Source organism: Mirounga leonina, unplaced genomic scaffold (genome assembly GCF_011800145.1).
Source record: "Mirounga leonina isolate KUSES-001 unplaced genomic scaffold, KU_Mleo_1.0 Mir_151, whole genome shotgun sequence".
In the NCBI taxonomy this organism is placed as follows: Eukaryota; Metazoa; Chordata; class Mammalia; order Carnivora; family Phocidae; genus Mirounga; species Mirounga leonina.
In genome coordinates, this window is record NW_023270377.1 from 69875104 (window position 1) to 69888569 (window position 13466).

Consider the following 13466-nt stretch of genomic DNA (forward strand, 5'->3'; position numbering starts at 1 on the left):
ACATATCCAAGAAATCATTGCCACATTCAATGTCATGAAAAATTTCCCCTGTGTTTTTCTCCTAAGAGTTTTATAATTTTAGCTCTTGAGTTTAGGTCTTTGATCCACTTTCAGTTAATTTTTGTAACTGGTATAAAGAAAGAAGAGTCCAAATGTATTCTTCTGCAGGTGGATATCCAATTTTCCTAACATCATTGTTGAAAAGACTGTCCTTTTCCCATTGAACAGTCTTGGCACACTTGTGGAAAATCATTTGACCATATATGCAAGTGTTTTTATTTTTGGGTTCTCTATTCTATTCTATTAATCTGTATCTGTCTTTATGCTGGTACCACACATTTTTTGATCATTGTACTTTCAGTAAGTTTTGAATCGAGAAGTGTGAGACCAACTTTGTTCTTTTTCATGTTTGTCTTTCCTATTCAGGATCCCTTGAAATTCCATATGAATTTTAAGGTGGATTTTTCTATTTCTGCAAAAGACATCATTGGGATTTTGACATAGACTGCATTCAATCTGTAGATCACTTTGGGTAGTATGGACATTTAAACAATTAATCTATGACATTTTAATCTATGAACATGGGATGTATTTCATATGTTTGGGTCTTCTTTAATTTCTTTCAGCAGTGTGTTATAGTTTTCAGTGTACAAGTCTTTCACCTCCTTGGTTGGATTTATTCTCAACTATATTTTTTTATTTTTGATGCTGTTATATATTGAATTGTCTTTGTAGTTTCCTTTTCAGATTCTTATTAGTTAGTATATAGAAATGCAACTGATTTTTGTGTGTTGACTTTGCATCCTGAACTTTGCCTAAGTTATTAGTTCTAAGACTTTTTTAATAGAATTCAGTTTTCTTCTTCTTTTTATTTTATATATTTTTTAAAGATTTATTTATTTATTTGAGAGAGACAAAGAGAGAGCACACACGAGTTGGGGGAGGGGCAAAGGGAGAGAATCTTCAAGCAGACTCCCCACTAAGTGCGGAGCCTTACAACCTGAGGCTCAGTCCCACTACCCATGAGATCGTGACCTGAGCCGAAACCAAGAGTTGGACACTCAACCAACTGAGCCACCCAGGCACCCCTAACTTTCTTTTTTTTTTAAAGAAGATTTTTATTTATTTATTTGACAGAGAGAGACACAGCGAGAGAGAGGGAACACAAGCAGGGGGAGTGAGAGAGGGAGAAGCAGGCTTCCTGCTGAGCAGGGAGCCCAATGTGGGGCTCGATCCCAGGACCCTGGGATCATGACATGAGCCAAAGGCAGATGCTTATGGACTGGCAGGCGCCCCCCTAACTTTCTTTTTAAAAACATACTTTAGTTAATCTCTTTAAAATTATGCAATAAAAACATTCTCATTGGTATAAATTCAAGCAAGCCAAAAGAATATAAACTAAAAGTGAAAGTGTCCTCTCACCTCCATTCCTCCTCCCTCCCACATCTCTCCCATTAACAGTTAACAAAGGTAACTGCCATTAACAGTTTGGAATTTGTTCTTCCAGGTTTATTTCTTGTGTGTATGTTAAGTATCTTTTCTAAATCTATATTTCTCTTCTAGTCTTTTGTAATAAACAATAGCCAAAAACTTAATATTTCTAGTTCTTGAGGAAAGCCACCAAAAACTTCTTATGTAGTAATAATCATGATGCATTCTCCCATTTTAAAACTACTGATATTCTATTTTTATTCTTTATTTAAAAGAAAGAGGAAGAAATTTATCATTTTTGTATTCATTCAGCAATAGAGTCAGTTATTTGAATATGGTATTAAAAATGTTAACAATTATGTTATTAAAAGAAATCCCATTGCAATTATTCAGCTCAAAGTTGAATACCTCCTAACTGGATCACTATGTGTAAAACTACCACAATTTTTTTTTAATTGAAATAAGCTCTCTAGTGAAGCTACATCCAGTTCATTACTTTTTTTCAATCTCTTGTTTTAGGTAATACAAACATAATCATTAAGTACTGCTGTCAGCTAAGTGTTGTGTTACAGACAAGAAACATCTTTTTTTTCTTTCAGCTACATTCGTCACTGGCTAAACAGATGAAGAAATATGTTCAGTTAGAGATTCAAATACACAATATCTCCTTTTGAAGTGTGCATTTTTTGAAATGCAAAATTTATTTTGAAATGAAAAAAATTGTCAATGTATCCCAAAAATAATGTATTGCTGCCTTCAAATTACACTTTTAAAATTAAAATGTAATGTTTAGCACCATGAGTAACAATTTCTCATCAAACTGATGGAAATTCAAGATATATTTTTCTTATTTACACTGAAAATGCACATTTGATTTCTTAACTTTTTTAAGGAGTTGATTGGAAAAAAAATTTTTTCTACAAGTAGTTAAACGTATGCAAAGTATTTGTTTATTTCATTTGTTTTTCTAAAAAATAACAATTTTTACTTTACTGAATTCCTTAGATATAATATGTTATTCTGGTTCAAATAAGAATATAAAAACATGTACCTATGGTTACTTTTTGCTCCTTAAGTCACAAAACATTTGAATTATATAATCCAGTGAAACGAGACAAAAAGACCAAATATAAAAAAAACTCTGGAATATTCTCAAATGAAGAATTCTAAACACAAGTCCGGAAAAGACCTTAAAAGATCATCTGCTCTATTACTGTGAGCCAGAGTTTTCAGAGTTTTTTTTAAGTGTTTGGAACCAAATAGTGAGTATAAAATGTCCTCTTGTTTCTTTATCTGTTGAAAACAGACACTCAAAAGGCTGCATGCTGTGATCTAGAATTAAGTTCTTAGAATATATGATTTAAAAGAAAGACATATTAGGGGCGCCTGGGTGGCTCAGTTGGTTAAGCGACTGCCTTCAGCTCAGGTCATGATCCCAGGGTCCTGGGATCGAGTCCCGCATCGGGCTCCCTGCTCTGCGGGGAGCCTGCTTCTCCCTCTCCCACTCCCCCTGCTTGTGTTCCTTCTCTCGCTGTGTCTCTCTGTCAAATAAATAAATAAAATCTTTAAAAAAAAAAAAAAAGAAAGACATATTAGCTGAATTTCTTTATTAACAATGATATCTTCTAAACTGTACCAAGAAAACTAGAGTCCTAATTTGAAGGTTTTAGGACCTAATGTATGCGTATTATAAGCAACTACTTAAAGGATACTTGCCAATTTAAGAAGCACAAGGTTTCTATTGTTTTAAGCAATCATTAATAGTGATAAAATAACAAATCAGTGTGACTAAAGAAATCTAAAACCAACAGGGAACAAAAGCAAAATGTTGTCATGAATAATGATATCAGTGGCCAAGTTCACAGACAATGTTTTCTCTCCATTAGCCAATAAATGCCATAGTACAAGGTAATGGAAGAACCAGCAATGTCTCCTGGGTTTAGAACCAGCACAGTGATGGTGGTCTGGCCGTAGCTTCCAGGATGTAGTGCCTTGCTGGTCTCCTAAGACAGTAGTTAAAGGCACTGGATGGGCATGATAACAATGCTGCTGTGCCTAAGAGGGGAGAAGGAAAAGCAGATCCTAAATTATGAGAGCATGAACCACTGGAAGCATAAGGAAAATTACAATAGCATCTAGACAATGTTTAGTTTTATGTACTTTCCTTTTGAAGCATATTTACATAAAATTCTGCCACTGTAATCTAGTTAAAAAGAACTTTTCTAATTTCAAATGTGTGCTATTTAGATTATTAATAGAGTACAGAAAATATTTACTAAAGCATAATAAAAATCCATATGCTCTGCAAAGATGAGTATCATGGATGCCTAAGATCACTAAATGTTGGTAGTGATGTTCATAAGGCAGTTAAAAATTTTACTTCTTTGTGTTCTTTCCTCTCCTCCCCCCCCCCATTTCCTTTGACCCCATTGCTTTTGTTTCCCTTAGCAACTTAAGGATGCCTGATAATGAAACAATTCCAGAATTGGATGAAAAAGTCTAATTTGCCTTCCTAGGTTTCCTAGGTAATTTCATCAGGCCTACCCTTTCTCATTGACTCAACAGTTCTGGCCAAAGTCACCACTGTTTGAAATGTGTTTCCTCAAAACTTCAGACACATTGAAAATAAATTTTTCAAGATAGTTTACAACTTAGCCTAAAATTTCAATGCTACTTAAATTTTAATACTCACATTTTTCTATTAGATATTCATGTGGAAGCATATATACAAATTTTCCAGATTCCACTTTTGCTGCATTCATGTTGGGAAAGGAACGCTGCCACCAATCAATGAACACTAATTCATTCAGCTGTGTGGGGAAAATATGAGTGGGTGTACATCCTTGGATTAGTTCCTAGGGTTTTACATTTATCTTCAGTGAATGTGCACATCTGAACACATTTGAATAAGCCAAGGACTCCATGTGCTTGTGAACAAACTGATTTGGGAGACATAAAATTGCTACTCCAATCTCGGTTCTCTTATCACCAGGCAAGTGTGGTGGATGGGTACATGTGAACTCCATGTTGGCAATGTTCATTCCCCCTGCCCACTGCCGGGTCCCCCTGGCACACATTATGGCAAGGTACGTGCTATGTGGCCTAATTACAAAATAGGGCACATGTTGTGCCAAGAAATATATTGCTAGCTTGATGGACTTTACCACCTCTACTCTGAAAGTGGAGCTGGACTCTATCCTTGAAAGAAGTAAGCCTTGTCTCTGAGACTCAAATTCTCCTCACTCATCTATTTCTAGGAATTGCATGGACATTTGGCATGTATTAGTAATGTTCGGGGTCTTTGAGTGTTTTTCTGCTCCATGTTCTGAAGAATTCATCAGAAAGGCTTACTCTGGTGCCATTCTGTGCACCTCATTATGCTTTAATGACATTTGTTTATTGCCCAGAAACTTACTATAACCATTTCCTTTTTCCGTTTTTAAGGTTTGAACAGGCTTTTATTACCAGTTTGATCAGTAGTGTGGTAAAAACGAAGGACAGTTATTTTTGGATAGCGCTTCAAGATCAAAATGATACAGGAGAATACACTTGGAAGACGGCGGGGGGGCGGAAGTCTGAGCCGGTGCAGTACGCTCACTGGAATGCACATCAGCCTCGTGAGTAGAGGGGACTGTAATACCCCTTCTCCCTCCTGTTTTCTTTGACCCAAATCCCTTCCACCGCACGGTCCACCTCCTTCCGTGCTTCCTTGATGTTTTCTTTTTTTCTTTCTTTTTTTTTTTTTGAAGATTTTATTTATTTATTTGAGAGAGAGAGAGAGAATGAGACAGAGAGCACGAGAGGGAAGAGGGCAGAGGGAGAAGCAGACCCCCCGCTGAGCAGGGAGCCCGATGCGGGACTCGATCCCGGGACTCCAGGATCATGACCTGAGCCGAAGGCAGTCGCTCAACCGACTGAGCCACCCAGGCGCCCTTCCTTGATGTTTTCTTTTTTTTTTCTTTTTTTTTCTTTTTCTTTTCTTTTCTTTTATTTTATTATTCTTCTGTTAATCCCCATACATTACATCATTAGTTTTAGATGAAGGGTTCCATGATTCATTGTTTGTGCACAACACCCAGTGCTCCATGCAGAATGTGCCCTCCTCAATACTCACCACCAGGCTAACCCATCCCCCCACCCCCCTCCCCTCTAGAACCCTGTTTGTTTTTCAGAGTCCATCGTCTCTCATGGTTCGTCTACCCCTCCGATTCCCCCCGCTTCATTCTTCCCCTCCCGCTACCTTCTTCTTCTTTCCTTGATGTTTTCTTAATGCCTAAATCAACTAAAACAATTACCAGAGGTTCGCAGGGGGTGACATATGGCTGATCATTTTTAAAAGTATAAAGCATGTAACATTGACAGGTTCAAGGTTTAAAATTATTGCTCATGACCACGTATGCCTTTATTAGCAGGAAGTCCAGTTTCTTCCTCCTCAAGTCTTTCCCCCATCTCCCCCTCATTGTCAAAGAATCTCAGGGGCTTACTCCATCCAGAATAGTCTGTTATTCTTTGAAGCACTGCGAATGGGCACATATGGGCACCTCTTATCAGTCCACGGTCACTGCCACCTTGCTGTGGAATGCTGACCCATTACTTAGATAACATTCTTATTAATCGGTCTCCTCTGTGGACATCTGTGGTAATTTAGCCAGGATTTCAGAGTTAGAGCTCTATTAGTTCACTCTCATAACCTCAGCTCTGGATCCCACAACATGAAACTGTGCCGGGTTAGTTAGCTCCAGAGAAAATAATGGCTTCAGCCACAACTACACTAGACCAAGCCTCTGTGGAACAAGCTTTAGGTCCTTAGGTCACCAACCTAGACTCGACACCCCTTTACCTCAGCATGAGTTCCTATTTGGATACCTTGCTCCCTTTTTTACTTGTGGGTCTCAATCAGGGCTACCCCAAGAAATGATAGGCAATAGGTTACCTCTAAATTTGTTTCTGGAGGAAATGGGTTAGGGGGCCTCAGGCTTTTCTCTGAGGAAAGATAGATATTATTATAATACTATCAAAATAATTTTCATATATCAAATATGTAATAATAATTAGCCAAAGGACTAAATATACCAATTAAAAGGCAGAGATTGTCAGAGCGGATCAAAACACAAGACCCAACTGTTTGTTGACTGCAAGAAAACACACTTTAAACATAAAGACACATGTAGATTAAAAGTAAAAGGGTAGAGAAAGATATACAAGGCAAATACTAATCAAAAGAAAGCAGGAATAGCTGTATTAATTTCATAGAGCAGACTTCAGAACAAGGAAAGTTTTCAGGGATTAAAAAAAGGGACATTACATAATGTTAAAGGAGTCACTACTCTAAGAAGACATAACAGTCCTTTATGTGTATGTGCTTAACAGCAGAGTGTCGAAATACATGAGAAAAAAACTGATAGAGCAGTTTTGGATAGCTCCAGGAGAGATAGATGAAGAAGAAATAGGAGAAATAGATGAAGCTACTATTACAGTTGGAGGCTTTAATACCCCTCTATCAGATATCTATAGACTACTTAATCCATCAACAACAAATTACACATTCTTCTCAAGCTCACCTGCAATGTTCACTAAGATAGACCACATTCTGGCCATAAAACACACCTTAACAAATTTAAAAGAATAGAAATCATACAGTGTCTTCTCTCAGGCCACAGTGAAATTAAACTAGAAACCAATAACAGAAAGATAGCTGGAAAATTCCAAAATGCTTAGAGATTCAACAATACATTTCTAAATAACACATGGGTCAAAGAAGAAATCTCAAGAGGAATTTTAAACATTTTAAACTAAATGAAAATACAACTCATCAAAACTTGTAAGATGCGGAGAAAGCAATGTCTAGGGGGAAATTTAAAGCACTGAACACATATATTAGAAAAAAAGAAATATCTAAAATCAATAGTCTAAGCTTCTACCTTAGGAAACTAGAAAAAGAAGAGAAAATTAAATCCAAAGTAGGTCAAAGAAAATAAATAATAAGAATTAGAGCAGAAATCAGTAAAATTGAAAACAGGAACTCAATAAAGAAAATCAATAAAATCAAAAGTTGGTTCTTTGAAAAGATCAATGAAATTGATAACCCTGTAGCAAGACTCACTAAGAAAAGAGAGAAGACACAAATTACTAATATCACAAATAAAATAGGGAGCAGCACTACAGATCCCAGAGACAATAAAAGGGTAATAAAGGAATATTATGAACACCACTATATGCACAAATTTGATAACCCAGATGAAAATGACCAATTCCTTTAAAGATACAATCAGCCAAAATTCACACAAGAAGAGATAAACTACTGGAGTAGGCCTATAGCTATTAAAGAAATTGAAACAAAAATTCATAAGCTTTCAAAACAAACCCAGGTCCGCATGGGTTCACTGGTGAATTCTACTAAACACTTAAGGAAGAAATTATGCCAGTTCTCTACAATCTTTTACAGAAGACAGAGCAGAGGGAATACTTACTGTCTCATTCTGAGGGCAGCATTACCGTAATACCAAAATCAGACAAAGACTTTGCAAGAAAAGAAAATTACAGACCAATATCTCTCATGAACAGAGTAGCAAAGATCTTCAATGAAATATTAATAAATTGAATCCAACAATGTAAAAAAGAATTATACACCACAACCAAATGGGATTTATCCCAGTTATACAAGGATTATTTAGCATCTGAAAATCAATTAGTGTAATCCATCACATCAACAGGCTATTTTTAAAGTCACATGATCATATCAATAGATGCAGAAAAACACACATATGACAAAATCCAATGCCTGTTTGTTTTTTTATTTTTATTTATATATATATATATTCTTTAATTAATTTTATTTTATTATGTTAGTTATTATATGTTAGTCACCATACAGTACATCATTAGTTTTTGATGTAATGTTCCATGATTCATTGTTTTCGTATAACACCCAGTGCTCCATGCAATATGTTCCCTCCTTAATACCCATCACTGGGCTAACCCATCCCCCCACCCCCTTCCCCTCTAAAACCCTCAGTTTCTTTCTTGGATTCCATAGTGTCTTATGGTTCATCTCCCCCTCCGATCCCCCCCTTCATTTTTCCCTTCCTTCTCCTAATGTCCTCCATGCTATTTCTTATGTTCCACAAGTAAGTGAAACCGTATAATTGACTTTCTCTGCTTGACTTATTTCACTTAGCATAATCTCCTCCAGTCCCATCCGATGTTGATGTAAAAGTTGGGTATTCATCTTTCTGATGGCTGAGTAATATTCCATTGTATATATGGACCATATCTTCTTTATCCATTCACCTGTTGAAGGGCATCTCAGCTCCTTCCACAGTTTGGTTATTGCAGACATTGCTGCTATGAACTCTGGGGTGCATATGGCCCTTCTTTTCACTACATCTGTGTCTTTGGGATAAATACCCAGTAGGGCAATTGCTGGGTCATAGGGTACCTCTATTTTTAATTTTTTGAAGAACCTCCACACTGTTTTCCAAAGTGGCTGTACCAACTTGCATTCTCACCAACAGTTTAAGAGGGTTCCCGTTTCTCCCCAACCTCTCCAACATTTGTTGTTTCTTGCTTTTATTTGCTTTTTTTGTCCTATTGCATTAACTAGGACTACTATTACAGTGTTTAAAAGAAGTGTTGAGGGCGCCTGGGTGGCTCAGTTGGTTAAGTGATTGCCTTCGGCTCAGGTCAAGATCCTGGAGTCCCAGGATCAAGTCCCGCATCGGGCTCCCTGCTCAGCAGGGAGTCTCCTTCTCCCTCTGATCCTCCCCTTTCTTGTGCTCTCTTTCTCTCTCTCAAATAAATAAATAAAAATCTTCAAAAAAAATAAGTGTTGATAAGGAACAGCCTTGCCTTGTTCCTTGATGTTAGTGGGAAAGCTTTTATTTTTCACCATTAAGTATGATATCTGTGTATGATATGTTTTGTAGATGTTCTTTATAAAGTTGAGGAAGTTCCCTTTTATTCTTAGTTTGCTAACAGTTATTAAAACAAATAGACATTGCAAACTATGGAAAGAGCCAAGATGTCCATCAGCAGATGAGTGGATAAAGAAGATGTGGTATATATATACAATAGAATATTAGCAGCCATCAAAAAAACTGAAATCTTGCCATTTGCAATGACGTGGATGGAACTAGAGGGTATTATGCTAAGTGAAGTAAGTCAATCAGAGAAAGACAAGTATCATACAATCTCACTGATATGAGGAATTCTTAATCTCAGGAAACAAACAGGGTTGCTGGAATGGTGGGGGGGGTGGGAGGGATGGGGTGGCTGGGTGATGGACATTGGGGAGGGTATGTGCTATGGTGAGCGCTGTGAATTGTGTAAGACTGATGAATCACAGACCTGTACCTCTGAAACAAATAATACATTATATGTTTAAAAAAAAAAAAAGGAGATAGTAGGAAGGGAAAAATGAAGGGGGGGCATTGGAGGGGGAGACGAACCATGAGAGACTATAGAATCCGAGAAAGAAACTGAGGGTTTTAGAGGAGAGGGGGCTGGGGGGATGGGTTAGCCCGGTGATGGGTATTAAGGAGGGCACATATTGCATGGAGCACTGGGTGTTATATATGCAAACAATGAATCATGGAACATTACATCAAAAACTAATGATGTACTGTATGGTGACTAACAACATAATAAAATTAAATTAAATTTTAAAAAAAGAAAGAAAAAAACAAATAAAAGGTATACAGATTGGAAAGAAAGAAATAAAACTTTCTTCACAGATGACAAGATCATCTACATAAAAAATCAGAAAGAATCAATAAAAGATCCCTTGAACTAATAAGTGATTATAGCAAGATTGCAATATAAAAGATTAATGAACAAAAGTCAGTTGCTTTCTATATAACAGCAATGAACAAGTGGAGTTTAAAATTAAAAACATATTATCATTTACATTAGCACCCCCAAATTGAAATATTTATATATAAATCTAACAGAATATGTACAAAATCTATATGAGGACAACTATAAACTTTATGAAATAAGTCAAAGAAGAACTAAATAAAATGAGAGATATTCCACGTTCATGGATAGAAAAAGTCAATATTGTCAAGATGTCAGTTTCTCACAAACTGACCTATGGATTCAATACTATCCCAATCAAAATCCCAGCAAGTTAGTTTGTGGGTATCAACAAACTGGTTCTAAAGTTTATATGGAAAGAATAGCCAACTCCATATTGATGTAGAAGAACAAAGTCAGAGAACTGACACTACCTGACTTCAAGACTTATTATAAAACTAGAGTAATCAAGACTGTGTGCTACTGGGGGGGGGGGGGGTGGAAAGACAAATCAATAGAACAGAATAGAGAGCCCAGAAATTGACTGATATGAACCATAGTCCTAAATGTGAATCACAAAGCTATAACACTCATAGAGGATAACATAATAGAAAACCTAGATGACCTTGAGTAAGGCAATGACTTTTTAGATACAACACCAAAGGCACAATCCATGAAAGAAACAATTTTCACTAAAACTAAAAACTTCTCCTCTAAGAAAGACAATGCCAAGAGAATGAAAAGACACGACACAGACTAAGAGAAAATATTTGGAAAAACCACATCTGATAAAAAACTGTTATCCAAAATATACAAAGAATTCTTAAAACTCAACAATAAGAATATGAAGGACAAGATTTAAAAATGGACAAAAGGCCTGGGACGGCTGGGTGGTTCAGTCGGTTAAGCATGTGCCTTCTGGTCAGGTCGTGTTTTTGGGGTCCCTGGATGGAGCCCCGCATCAGGCTCTCTGTTCAGCAGGGAGTCTGTTTCTCCTTCTCTCCCTCCCCCCACTCATGCTTGCTCACTCTCTCTCTCTGAAATAAATAAATATAATCTTAAAAAAAAAAGAAGAAATGAGCTATCAAGCCATCAAAAGACATTTAATGAAACTTAAATGCATATTACTAAGTGAAAAAGGCCAATTGAGAAGTCTGTATACTGCATGATTCCAACCATATGATGTTATGGAAAAGGCAAAACTATGGGACAGTAAAAAGATTGCTAGCAAAAAGTGGTTTGCAGGGGTTAGGGGGAAGTAGAGATAAATAGGCAGAGTACAGAGGATTTGGGGGGCAATGAAACTATTCTATATGGTACTACAATGGTGGATATATGTAATTATACATTTGTCCAAACCACAGAATGTACAACACCAAGAATGAAACCTAATGTAAATCATGGATTTTGGGTGGTAATGATGTGTCACTGTAAGTTTTAACAAATGTACCATTGTGGTATGGGATGTCAATAGTGAGGTAGGTTTTATGTATTTGGGATAGGAGGTATAAGGGAAGTCTGTACTTTCCACTCAATTTTGCTATGAATCCAAAATGCTCTAAAATATATAGTTTATTATTTTTTAAAAAAACATGCTTTATAAAGATGCCTGCAAGGTGAAGTTAAGACAAATTACATTTTTTGTGTATAAGCATTGGTTTAGGAAATGTGTATAGAAACTGGTGAGTTTGCATGGCTCTAAACAAGAAACATCCTAATTCAGTCAATAAACAACCTTCTCATTCTACAAATCTGTGAATATTATTAAAATGCAGAGAATAGTAAAGTTCCATGTCACACTATTACTAAAAAAAAAAAAGCTCAGATTTCATTTCTAATATACTTCGGAATTTTGTTAGGAATGTCTATACCTGTCAAAATAAATTAATACATTTTGAGTAGACAAAATCTTGGTTTTTAATGTTACCTTCCTTGGGGCATATTGGGATGTCTAAAATCTGGAACTGAAGCAGAGCTCCTTGTCATTCATAAGTTTCTGTTGTAATTTATTTGAGTGGCACTACTCTTTTCCTGTTCTCCCTGAAGCAAAAATAATATCATGATGCTCAGTTTGGCTGCTCATGCTGACTGACATTGAGTAAATTGTCTCTGAATAAGATGAAAATGTAAATCTTTTTTTGAAGAAAATAGCAATATAAAAGCCTCTGTGTTTCCTTTTTTCTTTTAAATTGCAGTTTTCAGAAACACCATCCTAAATGACATTTTTTTCCTTGCCTGTCATGAAAGTATCCATTAACTTGGTCCTCATGTCAGAATCTTAATCCAGCCCAAACTGACTATATAAATTGACCACTGAACAGGAAGCCTGCTGTGTTTTATAAACTTAGCCAAAACTCTGTCCTTATGTCATATCATCAAAATATTCCATCTATGGTGGAATCGCAGTTCTGGCACTTTTTCAACTTTGTATTATGTTCCCCAAATAGTGTAATGACCCGTCATATACCCATCACCCATGTCATCAGTTATGAACTCATGGTCTATCTTGTTTCATCTATACCCTCACCCACTTCCACCACTTCCCATATTTTGTCATAGCAAAGCCCAGACATCATATTGTTTCATCCACAAATATTTCAATATTATCCCTAAAAGATAAAGACTTCTTTTTTAAAAACACAAATATAAGACAGTTATCACAACTAATTAACTATAACTTCATAACATAAATCTTTAGTTAATGCTGAAATTTCTAAATTATTCATAAATATCATATAATGGATTTTACAGTTTGTTTGAATCAGGATCCAAAAAAGATTCATATATTGCAATTGGTTGATAGATATCTTAAAGTCTATTTTAATCTCTGTTTCCTTCTTTCTTGCCCCCCCCCGCCACTTTTTAAAAATTTTGTTGTGCAAATGGGTTATTTGTCCTGAAGTTTCCTACAGTCTGGAGTTTTTGATTGAATCCCTGTATGTTGTTTAATATGTTACTCTATCCTCTTCATTTTCCATAAAATTGACATTTTTATTTTTAAAAAGTTAGAATCAAAGGCACTATATAATTCAGATTTTCTTTTCTTTTCTTTTGGAAAACCTTTTCATAAGAAGCTGGTATTCTATCTGAAGGCACATAATGTTCACTTTTCTCACTTTTTGCAATGTTAGCAGCCACTAATGATCAGTGCATAGATCCATTGGTTCATTAGGGGTTTCTTCATAGCTTCATATCTGGGATATTTTTATAAAGAGATAGTTTCCTGCTATTTTACTAAAACA

General features: G+C 36.0%; 1 protein-coding gene across 2 annotated transcripts in view; it reads left to right on the forward strand.

The window, feature by feature from the left end:
* PLA2R1 (phospholipase A2 receptor 1) overlaps positions 1-13466 on the forward strand; it is a 114466-nt gene that overhangs the window by 57755 nt on the left and 43245 nt on the right. For both annotated transcript variants that reach the window (XM_035007936.1, XM_035007937.1), the window contains one exon: positions 4876-5048. In XM_035007936.1, the coding sequence (XP_034863827.1) occupies positions 4876-5048 (173 nt within the window). The remainder of the gene's footprint in view (positions 1-4875; positions 5049-13466) is intronic.